General features: G+C 37.6%; 1 protein-coding gene across 1 annotated transcript; it reads right to left on the bottom strand.

The window, feature by feature from the left end:
• Positions 1-432: 432 nt before the first annotated feature.
• Positions 433-25,406, bottom strand: LOC140147456 (uncharacterized). Its single transcript, XM_072169236.1, has 9 exons — positions 25,296-25,406; positions 16,079-16,130; positions 14,585-14,730; positions 13,479-13,670; positions 11,676-11,760; positions 10,651-10,893; positions 8,930-9,069; positions 8,207-8,528; positions 433-4,079 (listed from the first exon to the last, which is right to left on the bottom strand). Exons 2-9 carry the CDS (start codon positions 16,083-16,085, stop codon positions 2,857-2,859), a joined length of 2,358 nt encoding a protein of 785 aa, XP_072025337.1. The 5' UTR covers positions 16,086-16,130; positions 25,296-25,406; the 3' UTR covers positions 433-2,856.
• Between the last annotated feature and the right edge of the window lie 624 nt (positions 25,407-26,030).

Below are 26,030 nucleotides of genomic sequence, written 5' to 3'. Positions count from 1 at the left end.
TGTTTCAAAATCTATCAGATTTCTTGTTCAAAACTAGACTACTCCATAGTCCACTTGCCCATTGTGCATACTCTGGATATTGTATTTAAGCTTAAAACTCTGATTTAATTAATGTGTGCACAATTGATAGATTTTCACAACTGATCTTTACAGTCACCATACTCCCGCTGTTTGTTAGCTTCCCAATTAACTCGGACTTTCGCGATTAATGAACTGGTAGATTCTAAAATCAGAATTGTTCAGTATTGAAGTGCCAATATAATTATGACATTATGATATGTTGCATTCAATAATATATACACTTTTATATAACAATTTTATACTATTATTTTGATATAATAAATATCAGTATAATTTCGAGTTCAACTGAATGCTTTCATCATGATTAATAACATGCTTTTATTTATCAAAAATCGACTATGGCATAGTCTAGTTCAACACTAATATTGCTGTGACGACATGCTTACCACTAGTTGCTCAGCAACACGGTTGCCAGATGGATTCTTATTCAGAAGATCATCTAAAACATAAGTGAGATTGTATTGGCTCTTGTCTGTTCTTGCTTACTACTTGATTTTCACTGCCTCTCAGAAGAAAAATCAACTAGCAATCGCATTGCCGAGCAACTATAGAGGAAATTTTAATTGAATGAATATATTCGATCCAACCGCGATCGTATTTTGCGTATTTCAAATTACAACTCGAACACACAACCTTGGATAATGTACTAACAAATCACGAGTGTGTTGGCATGGTTGGATTCACTTTCGTGTTACACATGCAGTCGCACACGCTGGCGTACATCGCACCGTGTATGCAAAAACTGATCAGGCTATGTCAGGCTGTGTTCATTCAATTGAAATTTGCACTACAGTGATAAACAGAAAGTCCTCACAGTAACATCAGTGTTGAAAGAGAAATCTGATAGATTTCGAAACATCCACAGGAAGTGCTGTTTTATTGGACTAGAACTATAAATTTCAATACCAGTCCTGTTCAGTAAAACAAAATAAGTGTAAAATCAACTAAGACTCAAACTGATACTTATATTATAATTAAATCTGGCATATTTGAGCAAGTTTTCCTTTATTTCCAAAATATTAAACAAATTTACAAAAACATGTGACGTTTAACAAAATAAATAGTAGTTTCTATACAATTTGCCAATCTTACAATCTTTAAAGCCTCATCGTTACAAAAACACAGTCCTGAACATGTTAGTTAAGAAATGAGTGAATGTTCTTAGTCATTCAGTATTTGTAAACAGAGTTTGGAAATATATCTAGTATTGGACCTTACTTTTTGCAACTTTCCTACGTTGCCTCAGGGGAAGAGACAAGAGAGGGGGACTCCGCTTTAACTTATCTCATGCATATGACCATGCCATCAAGAAGATGTATACCTAGGTATCTATCACATGACCAGTCCAGTGGGTCAGTTGCATAATGAAGTCTGGTGGTTCCAGACTCACTGTAAAAAAGTTGCAAAAAACTAAGTTCCTGTATTAGATTGATTTCTCAACTCTGTGTTGGTTAAGAATTCACCACAAAGCTCTGAAAAAAAGACAAAGAGCCTACAAACACCCCATTAATCATGTGATTTCATTACAAGCAAATGTTCTCAATATTCTGGTAGTTAAATCCTCATTTTTTTTGGCTTAAATTCTTATAAATTAAACAAGTAATTTGCTTGCTGAAGGTGCAAAAAACAAGTAAATTCCTGTTTTAGATTTACATAAAACAAACCATGTCTATCTCATTTATACCCATAAACAGCTTTACTGCATGCATATCCAAGATGGCCGCTCATGCCATGGCAGCCATCTTGAAATATTCCAAATAAATGTCAAGAATCTCTAATAAAAATGACATTGTTAGAAAGTTATTTTTTCCTTCAATTTACTTAGTTCTTAATCATGTTCTATGCGGCAAAAAGAGGACAGCTGGGTGCGTATTGAGCTGTGCAGTTGCGTGTATTGTTTAAATTCCATTACGCATAACATGGTATGTGCACGGTGATCTCACACATCAATGCTGCATGGTATCTTCGCATGTGAAGGACTCAATGAAATTCTGTGCATGGGATTTTTTTTTTACCATAAAAAGTGCATGTAAACGGCATCGAAACATAATTTACACTTTATCTGTTTAAGAATGATAAAGGTTACCATTATTTTTTAAGTGGAACAACATGGTGTTCCGCCTCGTTGTTCCACTTCACATTATGGAATCACCTGTGTTCTATCAGGCGTTGGATACAAAACTGGGTCTCAAAAAATACTTTTATTCTTCAAATATACATTTCAAAAGAATTTTTTTCAAGGAATACAAATATATCAAAATTGCAGCTCCTGTGGTTCCAACATTTCAGTAGAAAGTGGTCAAATTAGTTTTGTTACATGTATATTTTACCACAAGAAATGAGAGCTGATGAGCTGAAAATGTATTTCTCAGAGGCTCTAAGAACAACAGATCCAAAAACTTCCTATTCAACAGCAATAGTCCAAAGCATCCAAACATATTTCAAAAACATTTGATTGTGAAAAAAATTGCACTGGCTTCATATTCCTTGCTTTTTGAACAGAAAATACAAATAAAACAGTGAATTGAATGATCAACTATGCAACAATATGCTTACCATTACTTTGAGATATCATTGTGATTTAGATTGTTTGCGAGTGGCTTTCATAAAGTGCCATTGCTAAACAACTGAATCATCATCCCAAATCAAGGAGCATGTTTTGCACCTGTATGTCTACAAATCAACCAATGTGCGTCTATACTCTTTTAAGGTTTTGCACAGTACCGGAAGAAGAAGAAGAACTACAAAACAAATTTTTTGTTAATTAAGAGGCTTTCAATGTTTGCCCATCTTTTTCATGAGTGACCGAATAGCCCTAGCTCTTAACTCGAGCTCCAACATTTCCAATTCATCCGAGACTGGTTGAGCCTCACCCTCTGCTCCCTGTACACTTGTCTTCTCCTGTTGTTGCTCTTTGTCCTCACCATCCTCCTCCTCATCCTCATCACTACCGGTACTACTGCTACTCGAGTCAGTGCCGCTGTCATCAGAATCAGGTGCCTTGATACTTACGGAATTATCATTGTCTACTTCATTTTGATCGCTAGTTTTTTCCTTTTCAACTGTTTCCATAGTAACATCACATGTCTCAGTAACATTTTCAACAACATTTTCAATATTTTCACTTTTTTGTTTAACAAGGGCATCACCAGCTTTAATAACACTAGATATTTCATCACCATCCTGTATCTTGACAGCAGCACCATCGGTAACAACAACTATACCCTCTTTTAAAGCTTCCGGCATAACATTTTCAGCAGACATAGACTTAGTTTGCTTCATACTAGCATCTGTTACACTATCTGGTTCACAAGCACCAATTTCATCATTGATAATTTGCTCACTTTGTGACACATCGATATTCTCAACTTTGGTATTACTATTAACATTATCCTTGTTATCAAGACCACTTACTTTCTCAAGCTGGTCTTCTGCAACTTGGGTCTTGTCACTTGAAACTTGGGTCTGGTTATGGGGACTTCGAGTCTTGATACTTGAGTCCCGAGTCTGTTCACTCGAGTCCTGAGTCTGTGGACTTTGGGCCATACCACTTGAACCTTGGGTTTCATGACTGGAATCTTGGGTTTCGGTATTGGCACCAGGGGTCATGTCACTTGCACCTTGGGTCTGGCCGCTCGGACCAGGAGTTCTGCTACTTGTCTGATCACTTGGGCATGGAGTCTGACCATTTGAACCTTGGCTCTGATCAGTTTCTGTGACTTTATCAATATCATCTTCTTTACATCGTCCCTGGGATTCTGCACCATCTTTTGGTTGAGCACCAACACTATTATGTTCTTGTGATGCTTCCGTACTATCCTGTTCCATGGCTTCTTCTTTAGTTTGTTCCTCAGTTTCCTTTTTGACTTGGTTTTCCTGGACAGCAGGATTTCTCTGTTCACTTTGCTCAGATTTATCTGCATCTGCAGAGTTCTGATCAGTTTCCTCCAGTTTGTTTTTAACTTCGTCTGATGGCGTGTCTTGAGTTGTGGTAATTTCTATGTAAAAAGAAAAAAGACAGGAAAACATGGCATTTTTAATATTGAATGAGACTGATTTCCACTGATTTAGTCTGTCTATGTTACTGTAATAATTTAAAAAACCCACATTCAAAGCAACAAGGTATTTTAAGTGGAAAAACTAGAAGATGAACTCCAACCTTATGGGCATACATTTTTCTTAAGTCCAACACAGCCACTGACCCGGTTTCTCATATGTGACCAGACATAAGTCATTAATTTTGAAAATTGAGTTTTTGATGTCATCATTTAGTATAGGTCCCGCTTTCATTTGTTACCAAAATTATGTTTCTGGGACATGTGGTCCTCATTCTACGGTCTTTCAATGGGAAGGGGGAAAGCGTCACATAAAGAAAAGGCAAATGCAAGAAAAATGACTTTTAAAATCACATATAAAGGACTTGGTTTGGCTCAGAAAATGATAGATTTTGATGCTTTAAATGTAAAAGAATATTTTGTTTTCAATGGTAGGTTAAAGCAAAGGGGCCGTCCATAATTTTTCATTATTTTTACTTACATTACAAAGCGTCACGTAAGGGGAGGAGGGGTAAAATCCTAGGCATGTAATACGTAAGAAAATGGCGATTTGTTTGAGTAATAAAAAAAAATGAAAGTGACAAATTATGGTATTTTATGGGGTTTTTAATTATGTATTTCCAAACCTAAAATTGTTCATTTTGTTTTAACAATTTCTATATAACATGCCATCTCTTTAATTTTGAGTCTAATATGCACAGTAGTCCTATTTTAAATTATGCTTAATACCAAAATGCATTTTCAAAACTATTTTCTATCTGCTTTTGGACCAATGGCAGCAAAGGCTCAAGTGTGGATTGTCACTGGTGCGACAAAAGACATGAAACCCTTAATTTATTATTCATTAGGCATTTCAACAAAAATATACAGCAAAATAAGACCAGCAAGCAAGGGCTGCCAGGGCCCAACAAAAGTGGCAAATAAAGCACTGACATCTAAAAGATGAGTGGACCCCACCCTTGCAAGCTGGTCATGAAAATAAACAAAGTATTGCACTATAAAATAATACACATGTATAAAAATTACAAAGATTATTAACACATTAAGGGATCTAAAATGAGCGTTTATTGCGTTTCGACAGTATTTTTTGTGGGACATGAGATCACCTCGGACCTATCAAATTACATTCTGAATACGAAGCATGTCTTTCTGATATCAAATAATTTTCATTTTTTGAAAATCACAATATAATACCAATTTTATGACAAATTATAAAAATTTGATATTTTTCAAATTTTTGATATATAAATTAACAGTCCTCGAAGTAAATTTTATAAATCTAATGATATATTCTTAAAGTGTATGTAGCAGGGAGGAAAAGCCGACGGTCAATTGAAAATTTTGACCTTTCATATTGAAGATATGGATTTTTTTCCCAAAAGACCTAATTTTTTTTGGTGTATTGGGAAAAAAAATCCATATCTTCAATACTGAAAAGGTCAAAATTTTCAATTGATCGTCGGCTTTTCATCCCACCTACATACACTTTAAGTATAAATCATCAGATTTATAAAGTTTACTTCAAGTACTGTTAAATATCAAAAATATCAATTTTTAATGATTTGCCATAAAATGTGTATTAAATTGCTAATTTCAAAAATCAAAATTATTTGATATCAGAATGACATTCTTCGTATTCAGAATGCAATTCGATATGTCTGATGTGCTCTGATGTCCCAAAATAAATACTGTCCAAACGTTCATACCCCAGCCCTTAAGAGTACAAACATTTTTTTTAAACAGCACTATGTTAAAAGCATGAAGCCCCAAGATACAAGAGACACAATATATTGCACTTAGCCAAGCAGGATAAAACACACCACAACATAATGAGATAATGCCAAGGATTAAATTTCTTGAATGGACTGAAAGTAGTCTCTCAAGTGGGATTTGAAGCAGTTAAAGCTATTGCACAAATAAATGTCAGTGATGTGACGGGGGAGGTCAGACCATTTTTTAGGGAAGCGTTGGATGGAATGATAAAGAAAAGCATCAGTTTTGGCTTTGAGATGGTGAAAAATAAGGTGATCGGGATGCCTACTATTTGGACGGATTTTATTTAAAGCAGGCATAGCATTGCAGCAGTCAACATTGAGGAGGCATTTGGAAACAAGTGAAATGGACATGTATTCACGTCTTTGGGACAAATAACTGAGGTCAAGACGCTCCAAACGAACATTGTCCTCCTCCTCGCGACGCGTCTGATGGAGAATAGCCCTGGTGGCTGTCCTTTGAACGCGTTCAAGAGCATTTTGAGACGCTTTGTGTGGGGCATCCAGACAGGGGAGCAATAATCGAGGATGGGGAAGACCATGGTCCGAGATAATTGGAGGAGAACCTCTGGGGAGATTCCCGGCCACATGGCGAATAAAACCAAGAAGTTTGTTGCTTCTTGCTATAACATCCTTAACATGAGCATCCCAATTAAGCTTATCTGAGATGATGACACCAACGAGGGGAAGATTATTTACCTGATCAAGATTGATGTTGTTAATACTATACACTGATGGACATGAAGTACGTTTACGAGTGATAGATATAAATTTACATTTGGTAGGATTCAATTGTGAATTACGAGACGACCATACCGAAAGCTTGTCAAGATCCATTTGTCCCTTACATCATTAGCATTGTAAATTGCACAATAAAGAAATGTATCATCAGCAAATTGCCCGATACCAGAGGTCAAGTGCTGGCCTAGATCATTGGCATAAATGGTGAAGAGCAGGGGGCCAATTAATTGCAAGAACATACACCAAACATGCCAAAGGGATGTCTCCCTGGTTCCCCCATATATGATCTGATCCCGGGGGTTCTTTAGTGGAAAAGAGAGTATTGGATGTTCAGCAGATTTTGGGGTGCATTAGTCATTTAGTTTAGATTCGGGCTGCATCTTAAGTTTTCATGAAAATATGGTTTAAAAAGAAAGTTTTTTTTCAGTATTTCTCAACTTATTTGTAAAAACATTAATCCAGAACAAACTGTACTCCTGGAACACTAATATAGCCCTAACCCTACTTGAACCTTTAACCTAAACTATAGCCACAACCCCAACCCAACATCTCAATTTTGCTATTAGTAGTACTCGTGGAAATCCTTCGCCATTTTATTTGTACGTAACTCGAAGGAGGGAGGGGGGTAAAAAGTTACGTACACTTTGTACGTAAGTGAAAATGGCGAAAATTATGGACGGCCCCTAAACATATTAAGGAATAAAAAAATAATAAAACCTTAAAAAAAGTTTTTCACCCCTTTCCCAACTTTGACTCTCCGTATCTCGAAATGGCCGAGTGCGACTTATGGCGGGTTTCGTTAGAGTGGGTCACATATAAGTACACTGCAGTTTTCTACTTAAATAGCTAAAACTGGAAAAATGGCTCATGCCATCCCACTCTTTCTTGTAATCCAGGCTGTATTACAATGATTAGTACCCATCAATTTGGATGTTTATTGAAAAGCCTGCCTCTTCCAAATGCAACGTTGGATACTCTTGAACTGTTCAGAATGTATAGTTTATGATTTGATATGCAATTTTTCTACTAATTATTTGGATCTTATGTTGAATTTTGATGTGTCAGACTCTCAGACTCATTCATTATCATTTTGATACACCTTGTAGTAATTTATTGATAATGTGCTTACTATTTATCAGTATAGACCTTTTCAAATCAAGATCAGAAAAGATTGGAAAACCGCAGTATTTATTCAGTAAGCTAGGGGGTCAAATTGGTGCACAATGAATCGAGCAGAATCGTCTGCGGCACATTTGATTTGGTCTTCGTGTGGTCTTCGCAATATAAATATCAATCTCTTGCACAAGTCATACCCAACGCTTGACCGTGACTTTCACACAGATTTGTGTTCAGACATAATACTTGCGTCTGCGTTAGCGTCGATGACCCGGAATTGTAAACGGGGTCATCCATAACAAACTTCTATTTAAAGTGAGGCAAAATACACAGCATACCCATAAACTAATCAGTTAAGTGAAACATGAATGGGTTCAATCAATCAGGACATTTCTTACATATTTACACACTCCACTTCACAAGCTACAACCATGTACTCACCAGCAGTACTATCTTGGCCATTTTTCTGCACAGCACCCTCTACCTTTGGAACAGCCTCCTCCTCATCATCATCAAACACTTCGCCGTCTTCCACATCAGCATCATCCACATCTTTCCTCATCCTCTTTGGTACATCTATTAGTGTTGGTTTCATCTCTTCCTCTTCAACTTGTTCTTTATCATCATTTCCTTCTTCCATCTCCTCTTGAGGACGTTCATCTTCATCTTTGTTGCTGTGGTCATCTGGTGCTAATTCCTTTTCAACTTCCTGGTCTTGCTCCTCCTGTTCCACCTCGGCATATTCCATTTCTTCTTCCACATACTAAAAGTAGAAATCAAATTAACAAATGTATAAATCAATCAATTATTTATTATCTTAAATTTACTGTCATGGTACAGCGACTATTGTTCAGTTTGATTATACTTATCACTAAAGAGCCTTAAAATTGCCAGCAAATTCAACAGGAACCATCCAATTTTATCAACATTATATTTTTGTGCAGAATATGCATGGTTTTAGAAAAATTTAAATTGATTGCCATAAATTCATATCATGTAAACCTTTGCAAACTTGTAAAATTTGAGCCCTTGTTCCCAAGTCTAAAAAACCAAAATATATTCAATGATTTATATTCAATTGTGTCTGATGTGCTCTCAAGTCCCACAAAAAAATACTGTGCAAAGGTAGGTGGCTGAGCCCTTAAGGATAAATAATGATCCCACCTGTTCCTCTCCATATTGTTGTTCAGTTTCCGCCCCTCCCTCCTGTTCATCATATTGCTCCTGTTCTTCCCCTTCTCCCACTTGCTCCTCCATGTACTCTTCCTCCATCTGCTCCTCATCACCTTGATAACTTGCTTCGTCTGGAATAAATAATAAAAACATTTATTAACAGTATTCTTTATTATTTGTGTACACCATAAGGAATAAATACCAGACTCATCTCAAGTTGAGGTCACTTCGAATTAAAATCATCCCCAAGTCACATAGTTTACGAATACAGAGAACATTAAAAAACCATGTGACTTGAGAGTGACTTGAAGTGACCGCCACTGGAGATGAAGTCTAGTATTTATTCCTAGCTATTATGTAAAAGGAAACACATATAACAGTCGAAGTCCAAACCCATAATAGCTCTAAAATAAAAATCACATTCTGTAGAATTTCATCTACAAGCATATATGCCTCTAAATGAGTTGTTTTGACTAAAGAGACAAAAGGCAGACACCGCCCACAAAAATATTATTTGGAGTTTGAGAAACTATATTACTGATACATGTGGCTGTACAAACAAGTATCATTGTAATGTTTTTGCGGATGGTGTCTGCCTTTCGTCTCTTTCGTCAAAAAAAACAACCTCATTTAGAGGCATATATACTTGTAGACGGAATTGTATATGGTATTGATTTTGAGCTATTGCAATAAAAAGTTCCCAAATTCCTTTGGCAACTGTTAAATTGCCTATAACTTGGTAACCAGATTTCACTTTTCATGGAATTTACATCAAAATGTAGCATTTTTGAAGGGCTAGTAACTAAAAACTTGACATTTCCATGAATCAAGGTACAAAAGACCGAATAACAAAAATTATGTGTTTCTCGTCCACACTGTTGAAAAATAGGGTATAGGTGGGGCTTACTATTTTCCAATTTTTTTCCAAGCTAGCCTGCATAGCCACCAAGTCAAAAGTGACCACCTGCTTGTTTTTGAATTAGGGATTCAATCATGTTTCACAGTTGTTCAACACCGATTGGTTTACTTCGCGAGGGCAGCTAAAGTGAAGTAAACCACACAGACGCGCCGGACGCGAGTTGTTAATCGGTGATGAACAATGGTGAAACATGATTGAATCCCTTTCAACAACGAAAACAAGCTAAAGATTGTATAATTCACATGATAATTTCCCCGATTATTTCTTGAGGAATGTCAGTTAATCATTGACAGTAGGCCTAAGCCTTACAAAATCATCGGTGATTTCTGTGATATCAGCAATAAAACTGAATAAAACGGCAATCTTTATCCAATCATCATCACCACCACCGATACTTCTAAAATACTGAATTCAACTTGTAAGCGTGATACGCACACAGATTCCAGACATGACGAATTTTACGCGCTCACGCGTAACGCGGATGTCTTTGCTGGCGTTCAGCGTATCGCTTACTGCAAAAGTGTGGATTCATCACGGATTAACAACGGTTGGCTCCTGTACAAAGGTATAGGAAGAGTTGTTGAAACACTAATATACACTCAAGGTTTTCGACTCCAATCTTGTTGAAATGTTGAAGGATTACACAATGCAGGAGCTGCAGCTAGCATTTACTATACCAATTCTAAGCAATTTACTTTTTTTCTTTTTTTTTTTGTTGCATTTTATCAATATTAATTGGCTAAAAAGGAAGTGGGCAGTGTTGAGAAACATGTTATTTTTGTTGACATCTCACCTTCATATTCCTGTTCACTATCTTGATAAACAACCTCTTCGTCATATTCTGCTTCCACACTCGGTGAGGGACTGCCACCCCCTGACTCACCACTGTGTTCTGATTGGTTGTCACTACCCTGGAGGTTTGATGTGGAATCTGCCATCTGATTGGATGGAGAGTCACCACCTTCTTCAACATTAGCTTGAGCTTCTGCTTCAGAGTCAGACTCGTCAGTACCGGAAGAGGAGAGCATTTCTTGACCTTTATAAAGAAATGAAAATCATTTATTATTAATTTAATATGGACCTAATCTTTTTGTTTATTGTCATAAATATGATTCACTGTGCTTTACTTCTAAAATCTTCATGGAATTCTAGTCTTGAATAAAAGTATCTAACTTGCTTTTCTTTGGAATTGAGACAGAACCATAGAACTAGGAATTGAATGAACGCAGCTTTCAACAGCTATACTCGATCCAACCGCGCGATCGAATATCACATATTTCAAACTACAAAGCAAACGCACGACCTTGGATACAATACTAACAAATGGTTGGATTCACTTCTGTGTTACTAACGCACAGCCACACGCTGGCGTACATCACGCAGTGTATGCAAAAAAACATCACGCTGTGTTCATTCAATTTTCACAAGTAACTGCCCATCGCTTTTGAAAAGTGATGCATCACAATTCATAATCGAGTGTAAATTCAGCTTTACACAGAGGATAACACCATACAGATGAATGATTTCTGCATTAGGGTTTGTATGCGCAAGTTAGACCAGGTCTAACAATAGACCTGTTCTAACTATGGAGGTTAGACTTAGGGAGGGACCCTTTTTCTCTTTTCTTTTCCTCCTTTACTCCTAGCAAAGTCCAAAAGTTAACTGCAGCTACAATGTATTTTGTCCTTAACAGGATTTACAATAATATAGAACAAGGTATATGTATATACCTAAAAGTTCCTTCTCCGTAGTACTAACCTCCATAGTTACACCCGGTCTAAAGTTAGACCGGGTCTTGGAGTCCAGTTTAGCTCTTACCTGCTATAACATATCTGATCCTTTTCTTAGACATTCCTTCTAACTCAGTCAAACACAAAGCTTTCACTTGCTCTAAAGGAAGTCCCTACAAAAACAAAATAATATCATGTATTAATTCTGATTAATGTATAGTGTGTTATTCTTTAGTGTAAATGAATTTTGTAATCTCATTGGTCAAACACTTAGATAAAAATCCGCATTTCCTGCGTACTCCTAACACAACACTGCCACAACACCGGCAGGTAATATTTTCCGTATTACGTGTATAATTGCAACATGCTCGCATTTGCGTAACACAACACACGCGATATCCGAAGCAGTGCACAAACTTCACGTGCGGCATAGTTTTCAAATTTGACAGCCTTGCTTTAACAAGAATAAAAGTACATATGTATATTTTTTCCAAAAGTTTAAAATGACTTCAGCACTATTCAACTAACCTTGACACACATCTTCATCAGAAGAAGTCATATGATGCTGTGTTTGACTTGCTTTTCTGTTGACCATTGGTGACTTTTGGTCAAATGAGGGTGTTGTTTGTATAAGGATGGCAAACTCCAGTCCTTGATTACAATTTAGTTCTAGCAATTCGATTTTGTCTTGATTTGGATGGCTTCTCTAACTAAAAAGGGATACTCTATATCATCCTTGTCTAAAACCTTTGTGGATTCCCAGTCAATGCTGTGGCAAGATTGTGTCTAATGTTCTGCAACAGCATAGGGTTTGCAGCTGGGGGCATTTAACTTGTGCTCCTTCAGTCTATCCCTGAGTTGTGTACCTGTCTGGCTGATGTACAAACTTGTATACTCGACACAAGGAATCTCATCTCATAAACCACAGTTTACCACACCAGATTTTTTTCTCTACTGGTGTGGGTACTTCAGGTGAAACTAACAGTTTTCTCAGCGTATTGTGTGGTCTGAAATTTGTAGCAACACCGTAGGTCTTTGCTGAAGTTTATGCGACAACCACTCTGTATAGGTTAGGTTAGGGTGATGAAAGTTGACGCTTTCTTACCCTTTACCTGGTTGGCGTTGGTAGGGGGGGGGTCAAGAATGTTCTTCACTTGTCCTTGGCTTTGCCTAGATTGTGATCAAGGACTGGAGTTGCTATCCTTATACAATGCCCTCATTCTAAAATTCAAGGTTAGTTGAACTTGTCGTGCTAAAAGTTAGACCAGGTCTAACTTCAGACCTGGTCTACCTATGGAGGTTAGACTTTGACAGGGATCCCTTTAATCTTTTCTTCTTCTTTTTTACTCCCAGTAAAGTCCCAAAATTAAACTGCAGCTATCTAATATTAAGCTACATGTATTTGCCCTTAACAGGATCTATGATGTTATAGAATAAGATATGTAAATACCAAACAGTTACTTCTCTGTAGAACTAATCTCCATAGTTAGACCAGGTCTAAAGTTAGGCTTGGTCTTAAGTTAGGCTTGGTCTAAAGTTAGGCCTGGTCTAAAGTTAGATCTGGTCTAACTTGTTTTGTGCATATGGACGTCAGGTTCATAAGCACAAAACATGTTTGACCACATCTTTAGATCACAACTTTTTGGCATTTACACATCTTATTCTATATTATCGTAGATCATGTTAAGGGCAAACATATGTAGCTTAATATTAGATGGCAGCAGTTTAATTTTTTGACTTTGCTAGGAGTAAAGGAGGACAACAAAAGAGTAAAAGGATCCCCCAAGCCTAACCTCCAGATTTAGACCATCTAGGCCTGTTTTGTGCATATGGGGCTTAGTTTAGCTTCCATCAAGTTAAGTTTGTTAGTCATCGCATGTACAAGACTTACTTTGAGAATATTTGGCAACATAGCAGACAGCCTATCAGGTAGAACGCTTGAGAACATCTGCTCCAGCATCTCCTCTCTATCCTTGATGTACTCTCCAATGGGTTTCAATTCCACAGTCAGGTCAAGGTCATGATCACCGCCACTCCCAGGTTCACCTGATCCTTTATCTTCAGATTTACTACTTCCTTTGCTCTGAGAAAAAAGAGAACTCTAGAAATTAACGGGAAGTTCTGTTTCAGCAAACTTTCTATGGAACAAAGGTTAAGGTAAGTGTAAATGTTAGAAACCACCTTTTCAAGAGGTTTCAAAGACTGAAATGTGGTATAATCGGAGCCAGATAAAACAAAACTAGTTCACGTCTGATGATCAACTCCTCACAGCCTGCAATTGTATAGTAACATGTAAAAGGAAAGTTGATTCATCTGGTGCCTTCACTGGATAAAAGGATCACTGAAAATGGAGAAAAATTTTGGTACTTTTATAAGGCAGAAAACAACTTTTTTAGGCATTGTTGACAAGGTATCTTCAGGAAAGAAAATTTCCAATTAGCAATTACTAAGACCTAATTACTAAGATTGACAAATGACGTCAGACACAAACTAGCCTTTTAATGTTTTTCATCTTCTCAGATTAAGGCAAATGTTGACTTACGGGAAGGTTGAGGCTTAAAATCCCTAGAGATAAAATAATTCTTCATGTTACTCTTTCCAGAATTATTTTGGAAAACCAAGTATCATTGACTCAGGAACTGGGGTCAGTAAAAATTTGTAAAGTAGACAGTAAGTGCCATTTGGCTCCCACAGCACAATATCCAGAAGTATTGTTGCAGTCAATTGTAATATGAAAATGTATGTATAAAGCTTATGGGACTGGCTGGGAATAACAACATCGATTTGCATGGGAAATGCAAAACAATGTTGTTTTGCTCAGATACATTTGACTCGTAAAAATATCTATAAGATAAGCACCATTTAATGCCTGTGTTAAGTACCCAGGCCGCAAGTTAGGTCAAATGAAGTATAGTGATGCCCTGTTCGTAAAAGTTTATTCCTGTTCTCATGTTGAAAAAAACCTTTGAACTTAGGTGAATAAAAAGTGTGTCATACCTTGCCTTTGCTAGTTTTCTTCTTCTTCACATTTTTAGACTCTTTACTCTCTGCTTTGCGTTTCTTTTTCTTTGCCGCTTTCTTCTTTTTCTCCTTCTTATCTGCCAATGCTGAAACTGAATCTGACTGGGTGGAATCTGGAATGGCTGCTTGGAAAATGGAAAATATCATGCATTATCACATATGTAAAGTAAACAAAATACTAATTTTATTCAGCTGGACTTACTTTTGATGACTACGGTATCACTTCTCATACAGGGATGCATCATCAAGCTGAATGGTCTGGCTATCACTATTCACTACCATACTCTTACTGCTGCTGCCCAGAGTAGCTACTTCATTGGTACTTTAAACATGGGTACTCTAAAGTACACACTGGACTGGTGCTGTACTGGTACTCTTTAGAGTCACATAGTAGCTGGGCAGCAATGTATCTCTGAGGCAGCAACAATAGGAATCTGGCAGTGTAAAGGTTCGTTCATACTACCACCGCATTTGCGATGCGTTGCTTTGCGATGCGGTGCATTGTCGCACCGCATCTACTGCTTTGCGATATCGCAAGTTAAATACATTTTAACCTGGAAATGCGACGAGTTGCGTTGAGTTGCGGCAAAAGTAATCGATATATCGGCATCGCAAAGCAACGCATCGCAAATGCGGTGGTAGTATGAACGAACCTTAAGTCTAGATGAATAGATTTAATATTTTGCTTACTTTGTCTAGATATATATATCTACCTGGATTATTGGCGAGAGTTACAAATATATAGTTCATGTATATAACCAGCATATCTTGAAAACCCCTGACACTTCCTCATGATTTTTCTTGGGAAGGAGGTAGGACAATTAATATTTAAATAGCAGGGCTAGAAAAATATATTAATTTCCCAGAAAGATACGCCAATTTCACTCCAAGCAAAATTTCCCATTATTATGGCCATGCGTCTCAAAGTACATTGCTGGAAAGCATGAAGAACATAGATTACAATGACCCAAACCTGAAGTCCATATTCAGTCTGTACTAGAAGATATACAGGGTGTAACAATTAACTTTTTAAAGAACATGTGATTTAGTTTGGGAGGGCCTACTTCTTTTCAAGAGTATTTTCTCAATCTGAGGAACACAAGATCAGGCTTTCAAATGAGACCAACTAGAAGGGTGTAGGTCTCCATCTTCATATCAAAACAACCATAATCATATCATGTTTTTACGAAAAATGTCACACCGCCACCCTAAAGAGGTTCCCACCTTGAGACGCATGGCCTTATGTATTTCTTACCAATGTTGTATCTTCTCCCTAAAAACCTACATGGCTATGCAAAATTTCCTTCCGAATTCAACAATTTCCCATAAAATCCCGACTTTCACTGGAATGAGCTTCTTGGATTGCACATTTTTTCCAACCTGCCTGCTTAAAAGTAGCGCATAAATAGCTAGATTTCAATTGTTTTGAACACCCATAAATAAACAACATTTCTACATTATGTACAGTACCTTGCATTTTGATTTGCAGATGTCACAACCTTTGTACGGAATGTCTCATCTCCTGTAATAAATACAAAGGTTTAGAAAATGTTATTGGACAGACCATAGCCCATTGCTTCTTGAAGTGCCAGTTAGTGATTGGGAATGTTTTTATTGAACCAGTACAAAAAATGTGTCGGGTCGCTAAAAAAAAATACTTGAGAAGACACAATCATTGGAGATTTCTTAAGCTGAATTTATACATGATAGCTTTTGCAGAAAAGCGAATCACACGCGCGCATGTGCTGAGACCTCATTAGATGACGTCACCTATTGAAGCTGGCCGAGCGGCTGAGTTGGAAATATTCATTCATAAAAGATGCCTCGAATATTGACAAATTTTTCCGACTTTACCCGAAGTAAACTGATCATGTGCCATGACCTGATATTTTAATATTTTGTATGTTAAAACATACAAAATGGATTCCATACTGACGAAAAAGCATGAAAATCGATGAAGTTTTGGCATCAAAATTCATCATTTCGGACCATGTTACGGCGCAACATTTCTAATACTAATGGCGAAAAATAGTCGGAAACTAGTGGTGGAATTTCGCACTTGGATCATAATCTTAAAAATTTTTTTGAGCAACAGGAACTTTTGTACAGGTTTTTACAACTTTAAAGGTCAGATTTGTGAATGAATCAATAGGGTGCAGTGCATCGCCGAATTTTTTGGTGAAAGGACTTTTGAATATGGTATGTTTGACATTTATTCGCCAAAATTTCATTTTCCGATGCATGTAAAATACCGCACGACTTGTGTCTAGGGCATTACTGTGTGTAGTAATAGTATACTGTGTGTGTTGTGCTTATATTCACGGCGCGACCGGTGTGGGGTTTTGCACTGTGCATGCGATCCCACGCAGTCATTGAGTGGGCTCATGAATAATTAATTAGTTGATTCGCGATCGTGTCTCTCATTGGTCAGTAAGCATGATGTCATTGCTGATAGATGCAGAGTCTGATCAAAGTAAATATAATTGGGAACGTTTCTAGACTACAGTAGAGTCCCAACCCCAAAATTGGAGAATTCTCCCAATAGTGCGAATTCGCCAAATAGTGAGAAATGGTATTGCCCATCCATCTCTACACCAACTGTCAGAGCTTTGCTACAATTGGTAGTGATAGGTTGACTTCCGGTACAAGCGCTGTGGAAGAGATGGTACATGGATGACGGCAAAGACGTCATCTTTAGTTGTCAATTTCTTGCTATGACCACTGATCAAAATCCATTAACATCCACTCGTACATTGCACTAAAGCTACATTTTAAGGTTAAACAAAGTGTTGAAGGGCTTTACCTCCAGAAAAAATATATTATTACCTTATACGTAAGAAAATATGTCTACTTATCATGTGAAATAAAAAAATCCGGAAAAAAATGTGTGAAAATGTGTTTTTAGCCTATTTTTTTAGCTCTTGTCAAGAACTATTATTCGATTTGTTTACAAGCGCCAAGCAACTGTCGTCTAGGAGAGTGATTGACATCTTTATTATTAGAGAAGAATGGAATCTGTATAGTTCATGAATATTCATGTAGTATTTATACAACCTGTATCCCAGCCATTTTGCTTAGCTATCATAATCGTTCATATAAGGCGCCCATATGATCCATGGTGTTAAACTGATATTCAACAACTTTATATCTCTCGATCTTTGCGATCCGAAATATTGAATTTCAACTTTAGGCACATCTCTAGCAAGATAATTAAATACCTGTCACAAATATAGGTCTTGAAATGTTACTTGCAGCGTTAAAAATGTGAATAGAGAACAAATCGGGTTCAAACATGCTTCAAAAATATGAAAGTAATTGTCAGCGCCTACTACCAGAATAGCGGAAGAGGGCAGACTTCATAAGGGAGTGTTCATAATATATTTTAGTGGGGGACAAAGAATTTGAAACTTATTTCGGGAAATTTCCTGGGTTTTTGGTTTTTTTTTTTTATTTTATCTTCCTGTTCGGGTGTTTCGGTTGGCACATTTTCGGGGCATTTTCATGCACTTCACAGGAGTTTTTTTCGTGGCTTCTCTGTAGCTGTCGTGTGTCTTTTTCCCCACGTACAGGGTATAAATAATAAATGAATAATAATATATGAAAAAAAGAATCTGGAACTTCAACGTCAAAAAACAAAACAAAAACAAGACAAACTGTACCCTGCTAAAAATATCAACCCCTATCCTCTCTGAGAATAAAAATAATAAGACTCCAACCTCACCTGCAAAAAAAAAAATTTTTCGGGGATAATTTGGGATAAGTTCGGGCCTATTTTATTGCGACAATTTTCCAAATCTATAAGGTGAAATACGGTGTCGTGGGGATGTGCGGCAGATTTGGGGTGCATTTTCAGCCATTTAGTTTAGACTCTGTTGCATTTTTAGCCATGATTTTATTGACCCTCAGTGTCTTGAAAATTAGGTTTAAGAATGGTATTTTTCAATGATTTTCTCGAAAAAGTAAAAATTTATGAAAACTTTCAGTCCAAAAGTTGATACAATTTTGGGTCTGTTTTATTCAAATTTGGTTTAAAATCGCATACCGTAGTTTTTCGGAGTCACAGCCTCACATCCTTACCCAAACCAACTTGAGAAGGTTCCCCGGGTGTGTGCAAATTTGCAATTTATAGGCCTACACTCATCATTTAAGCCTAAAATCAAAGTGTTAATACCATTAACACTACCATGGCCCGCTTTTGTCGTGATGACTGGCTTCCAAAATGTAGGCCTATTTTAAATTATAAATCTGGTCCCGCTTATCGCTAGAGGTGTGTTTTTACCAGGAGGTCTCTCCCTCGGGTTCGTGGATGTGCCACAGTTTTGGAGTAGGCCTACCTTTTCAACGACTATGATGGGAGGGTTTACAGCGAAGACCAACTTTTAGGCGCATTTTGGCAAAAGTGCCCTTAAAAAGCGTCAAATTAGGCCAAATGTGGGTGACTGCAGTCCCAGCGGTACAAATGTTTTGAAGAGACCCGCCCGAGGTGTTATAAAAAAAATGGTCGGGCCTGCTAAAAAACCTCCCGGAATCAAGCATGGGTAGGCATACCAAAATGCCTTGAGACCCCCCAACCCAGCGCCGGGACCTCCATGACATGATATTCTCCATGAGTCCACCAGAAAATATAAAAATATAACATTTTGATAGGCCTACTAGACCTAGGCCTATATTTGTCTGTAAACCTTTCTTGTAGTTGTAGGCTACACGTATGTCTACCGTGATGATGACAGTAGCGTAGTAGCTGCCGGGGGGCAATTGCAAAATTGCCTATTTGGGCCCCCGCCCCTAGTGCAAGGAAAAAAAAGAGGGAAAGAGGGGGGAGGGAAAAAGAGAGGGTGAGAGGAGGGGCAGAGAGATGGGGAATCCAAACGATATGCAATAGGCCTACAGCTCAATAGGCCTACCATATACGATTATTATCAATAAGCCTGGCAAAATTGTCTATTTGGGCCCCGCCCCAGTGGGAAATTTGGTGGATTTGGGCCCTCAAAAATCCCAGCTACGCCGCTGCGTGATGATGTTGCAAAGTTGCGGAAGTTCATTCATAAATTTCCCATTTCCACTCGACAACAACCCGGGACAACAACAGGCCAGCACGCAGCGCGCTGCAGCTAATCCCCGAGCTAAGCAGAGACATGTGCGTTGCTCTGTCAATGTACGCTTCAAATAATTATGCTCTCGGCCTCGAAAGTATGATAATGGAAAATATTTATAATGAACACTCCCTTATTTAGCCACACCTCAGTTCCTTTCTCGGGTTGCCTGGTATATCAGCAAAATCCTACACCTATCGCCTTCCCTTGGTAAAATCCCTGATAAAAACTCGTGATATTGAAATTGAATTCCAGCGCCAGAACTTCCGTCATTCTAGCATCATGGATGGATATGCAGTGGCGCCGCTTAGGGGGGCAGTATTTCCACCAATATTTTTTCTTTCCCACCCAGTTTTTAGGCAAAATCCCCACAATTATGTAATTTTCCACTTTTTTATGCAATTTAGTGCAAAATGATGATTTCAAGTGCCCGTCTCAAATTCACTTCCCCCCCCATGCCCCGAAAAAATTCTGGTTCGCCACTACGGGTATGGCCATAGCTAGGGGGCTTTCCCACCCACCCCCAGTTGCCCTTGGTTATGCTGGACGTATGAGAAATTTAGAGCTTGTTCAATTCCATGATTTTAGAAATTTTAAAGGTATATACAGTGTAAATGTATATAGGATCACAGTCAAATAAAATATCGTAGGCCTAATAATTTTACCAATGGCATTTATTGAGCTGCTCCTATGGTTTAATATTGATATTAGGCTAATGAAAGTCGATTCCTTGTTTCCCGTTACCCTACTCCGCTCAAAAGCAATTGCTGGCCAAATATTTCATTATTTTGAATAAAATGTTTATTTCTAACAAACTTTAACATACCAATAAATAATTGTGGTTTTAAAATATCATAAATCTCTTTCTGTTGATTTTCAGGGATTTTCTTTGCAGTAGGAGCATGTTATATGGTTAATAATGAATTTATAATGAATACCTACTCAATTCTTTGTCCCGCACTTTTTGATTTGCTCTGATCTCATCCCGTAAAAATATTGAGAAACTTTTGATAATAGTTGTACAATCACCTTCATGTGGTTGTAAACTACATCTGTAAACTACAAACTGTGATTTATCACATGTATACATAGGTAGTTATTGGTTTACACCTGTAACAGATGCAATAATGAAATGGTATAAAATAATGAATAATGGAAAATGAAATGGTCACCTACACAGCCATGAAAAATTGTGTAACGGGAAACAATGAATTGACTTTCATTGGCCTTATATAATTGAGCTCCTTGTCAAGCTCCTGAGTACAGTGACTAACTGAGCTCCCGCTATTTTCAGAAATGAAGGCCTGGCCTTAAATGAATAGGCCCTAATTAGGATTGAGGCAGCCTTTTGTTTCATTTTACAGAACTTTTTTTAATCCCCAAAATTAGTGGGTTTTTTTAATGGGGAGTAGGCTTTTAAAACGAAATTCAAATTTGGCAATATTTTCCATTGCTTAACTTGAATTGATCTGCGTGAAAATGCCTAAACATGTGGCCAGAGCGGGATGAGTGGTATAAAAATCTTAACTTGTGAGAAAGGACGTAGGCCTATGGGGTTGTATGAGGTTGTGGATCACGAAATGCCCCTTTAATGTGTGCTAGGTAAAGTCATTCTTCCTCCCTTTCGACATGCCAAAATTTATTCCCTCCCCGCCCCGGCTTGCCAAAAATTGCTTTCTCGAAGGCTGTGCAATCAGTAGGCCTACCGGTATTAGCCTACTAATTATAAGCCAAAATTTCCAAGCGACTCGCTAAAATCGCTTGCCTCCCGTCTCGGCCAGCCAAAAATCGCTTGTCCGCACCCCCTGGACTGCCAAATTTTGTGGCCCCTCCCCTTGGCCTGCCAAAACTGTGCCCCACCCCTTTGCATAGGCCTAGGCCTATATGCCAATTTTTGGGATCCCCAATTTCCATACCCATACCTTAAACCTGTTGCAAGCGCAGCAAGCATGAAAATGTGCACATTTTTTTTCGCGCCCTAACTACCCCCCCCACATTTTCCCTCCCATGCACCAGGTTCATTGGCGCTAGATTTTAAGCTAGAAAATACCTAAATATTTTAAAATCCAAACTCGGCAACACCACTTTATCGGGCAAATAGAGCCCGTCATTATACGTAAACAGCGTGTTTAAAAAAAAAAATGAGAGTGTCACTTTTGTCCAAAAAATTTCTAATTTTGGCCTTGAGCAGCGACAATCAGAGGTAAGAAAAACACAGTATGACGCAGCTTGAAATATAGAATCACTATATCAATTTTGAAGTTTGTACTTCAAAGCACGAGCAAACGAGGTGAAATGGTTCTAAAAAAATTGATTTCGCTGTATCTTTTTATCGCGAAACTAGACAATTTGACAGCAGCGAGTCGGAAAAATAGCAAATATCTCAATTTTCTGCTATCGAAATAAAAATTTAAATAGCACCTGCATATAGAAGAGGGTTTATAGAAATAATGTAGGTCAGAATTTTGTCTATGAAATCGCGTGCGGAATTGTTATTACTGGTTACAAAACGACATACAAGTGGAGGCCATTTTACTTCAAATTCGCAAACATGTAAGCTTACTAAAACAAATCGAGACAAGCAATATCAAGAATGAATATGCACATTCTTTTATTGACTTGTTTGTAATGTCGTCGTAGTTCCCAACAAAATCGCCACTTCCACTGAGAAATTATGGCCGTGTTCCCAAAAATCTTGATTGTCCGGGTACTGAAAAAAAATTGAAATGTTTGAAAAGTACATTTCTTTTTGAGCCAAGTGGAAAATTTAAGCATAATAATAACCAGTACACTTTCAGCTTTTAGACGTAGTTTGCGTTTTCTCTCTACGATATTTATTTCCAGAAATAGATAATTTTAAAGGGGGCTACATGCAGTCTCATTCTGGATCGATCATTACAAAGTTTAGTATAACCTTAAGTACAATTAAGCTAAATAATATCCAAACATTGCTCGTTCAAGTTGATTTGAGTCATTGATCGCGATTTTTGTGGTAAAAATCAGGCAAATATCGGGCCAAAATTTTGCAGACACAGAATCTTGTATGTCGAATTTTCCGACTCGTATGCTTCTCAAACTTACAATAAAAATGGAAATAACTTACATTTTTACTGATAATCAAATAAAACTATATAGAATAGCTAATAAAATAAATTTTAAGCTCTTTTTAACTGCAAATGAGTACATTTTTAAGGCATTTTTTGTTACTTTTTTTCATAAATTGAAAATGCATCTGTAATTTTTTTCCATCGGTAGTCTTGGGCGCAGTGTTCGATTTACCACCTGCATACCTGCACCAGTGCATGTAACATTCCCTCTGTACATGCAGCTTTTCACTACCTGCCTGCACACGTGCATGTACGATTTTAGCGCTAGCGATATGACAAGGCCAATATACAAAAGTAAGCAAGCAGTCAGTCCGATTGGGAAAAACCCAATCTATTTTTAGCACAACATCTTCTGACTTCATTAGAAGGGCTGGCACAAATCGCACAATTGACAATTCCCGATACCCTATCACGTGAGAACTGTCACTTTTTTCATTGACTTCCCTAGTCTTCTACACAGCCAGTTTGCATCGGTCTGATACTCGTCCATCCTAACGAACATTCGCGATAGCCACATACAGTCTGGTCCATCCCTTAGAGGGGCTAGCGTAATGTGACATCATATGCCACCAATTCCCGATACTCTCGCACATGTAGAAGAGTGTCATTTTCATTTCATTGAAGAAAAAAGAACCGAATTTAAACCGTGGGAAATATTTGTCTACGCACGGAAAATAATCATAATAATGTCCAGCAAAAAGGAAATAGCTCAAAAACACTTGCATCATTCTGGAAATCGTGCACCTCGTCGGGCGACTAGTTCTAGAACAGATGAAGCCACAGCATCCAGTGTTTTGGCTGAGGAAGAGGCGAGTGATCGGCATAAAATGACACTGACAGGGAGCGGAAATATTATTACAAGCTTAACTGACAATGATCGTGATTCAATGTGATTTTATGTTTGCTTTAATTTTGGTGCATGCACACTTTTTGCTGTGCATGTAGAAATTTTGGGCTACATGCACCAGTGCAGGTAGGAAAAAAATTGTAAATCGGACACTGCTTGGGCGTTTTGATCCGCTCTTTACGATGCCGATGTCGCCAAAGTGCGATCACCTATCGTTAGCTGCGAGCGTGTGTTTGAAATAAACAATTCGCACTATAGTGGGAATTTCTCACTATGGTGAGAAGGTGAATTCTCACTATTTGGAGAATTCATACTATTTGGAGAATTCGCCAATTTTTGGGTTGGGACTCTACCAGGCTTCCCGTTAGTGTGCGTCATTGCGTCCAGACGCGTATTTTACAAATTTGGACGCAAGTTCACATGGCTAATCAAGTATTTTGCATCCATGTCACATGCATGTGGACGCAGACAAAACTTCGAAATTTTATCATTAATTGATGATAAAAATAAGAAATTTTTATTCTTTTATATTTTTAAGATAATAAAAGCCCCAAAATTTTGACCCACTTGCTGAGAATTGAAGTAAATTCTGCAATATTTGTAAATGCAACATCAGGAAATCGTGCACTTTTTGCATGCTTTCCGAACGATCCCTGTTTGATGGCTTGGGGAAGTACCGATTGATTTGTTTACATGCAAGCACGTGCCGCTAACGTGCGGTTAATGTTTATTTAATTATTTATCACAACCTGACAATATTCAATTTTTAATATTTTAAGTTTATTTTCTCATTTATTCCATTATTAGTTTTATTGTTACGATGAATAAAAGCAATTTTAAAGACAAAATCCAAATGATAACCCTTTTTCGTATTATTTGTGGCAGCACGTGTTTTAGTTTTTGTAGCATCAACAACGCGTTAATTTAAAAAAGAAATGCGGAAGTGAAAGTACGAACAAAAATTGCTCAAGATTGACAGACTTTGCTCATGTTTTTGCACCTGTTTTTGACCACGTTTCGGACCAAAACTGACACAGAAATGAGAAAAATTATCATAGCGAATGGAGATGGAATATCACGGCGAAAATGCACCTTTATTTTTTTGTAACAATCAACATTTGATGAGATGTAGACCCGGGGTACGTGTGTATCGTCATAATCGTGAATTTCAGATGGACGCACAAAAATCTGTCTGGACGCAAGTTTTTGCAACCTCATCAGCAAACTTGCGTCATTACGGACGCACATTTTTAAAACCTTAACGGGAACCCTGTGAACTCTACTGAGACTATGACGTGCCGATTTCATGAGTTTTGCGACAAATACTAAGTAATGAAAATATAATACACTGAGACACCCTATGGAATTGGTACTTCCTGCAACTTGAGAACAAGTCCTCAAACATTCGAAATTTGTAAAACTACAACTTACTGATGACATATACACTCACTGCACTGTATAGATAACGTCGTGCCTGTCGAATTTTGCAACTTGCTTTTATTTTCTTGCCATTGTTTGTAGACCATTTCTTAAATCATAAAGATGTCGAAATGCCTTCATTTCAGTAACATTTTAAGCAGCTGAATGGTAAAAAGTACGAATTGCACATTTTTTCTACAGTTTATATGAGCTACAAATACCTTGTCTTCGGTGAAATTCGGAGCTAAAATTTCCCCAAATATTTTTTTTCTTACACGGTTCGGCTGTCTGCTCTACTATTAGCAGCTCGTCATCCAATTTAAAAGGGCGCACACCACTATAATCGCCACCATTGAAATACGTGTAAAAACACCAGTTTTCTTTGCTCGTTTTGAGGCCTTTTCGGCACTTTTTGAGAAATTTAACGATAACCATAAACCAGTCGATTGCAAATCGATGAAAGTTTAACATTAACAATTAATAAACAAACAAACAAACAAACAAACAAATAAATATGTATAAAATAAATAAAAAGAAAGAATTTTCAAAGAAAGAAACTGAGAGCAAGAAAGGAAGAATGAAGAGAAAGAGAGCAAAAAGGAAAGAGAGAGAAAGAAAGAAAGAAAGAAACAGTGGCATAGCAAGGGGTGGGGGAGGGCCCGGGGGAGGGGCATGTGCCCTGAACATCACCTTTAGCGATAAAAGTCAAAATTTATAGTAGGCCCCCTATAGAAATTCAACTTCCGCGGTCAACTTTAATTTTAAGCCCGCAGGGACGTAGCCATCAGCTTTTTTGGTCGGGGGGGGGCAAAATAAAATTACAGGGGGCACATCTGAAAAAAAAAGCAGTTGCAACATGCAATTTTTGTTTTTAGAGAGACTGTACATGCATGTCTTTGTGCTTCCAAAAAAGGTTTTATTGGGACGATGTGAATTTTGAATTTGACACTATTTCT

The sequence above is a fragment of the Amphiura filiformis genome, chromosome 1 (assembly GCF_039555335.1).
Source record: "Amphiura filiformis chromosome 1, Afil_fr2py, whole genome shotgun sequence".
NCBI lineage: Eukaryota > Metazoa > Echinodermata > Ophiuroidea > Amphilepidida > Amphiuridae > Amphiura > Amphiura filiformis.
The sequence above is the reverse complement of the archived record's forward strand: the minus strand, read 5'-3'. Positions and strand labels throughout refer to the sequence as shown.

Coding starts and splice junctions, on each gene's coding strand:
- LOC140147456 (XM_072169236.1), bottom strand. Junction 8,529..8,929: donor AACAATATGGAGAGGAACAG/GTGGGATCATTA, acceptor TTCTACTTTTAG/TATGTGGAAGAAGAAATGGA. Junction 4,080..8,206: donor TGGCCAAGATAGTACTGCTG/GTGAGTACATGG, acceptor CTTTTTACATAG/AAATTACCACAACTCAAGAC.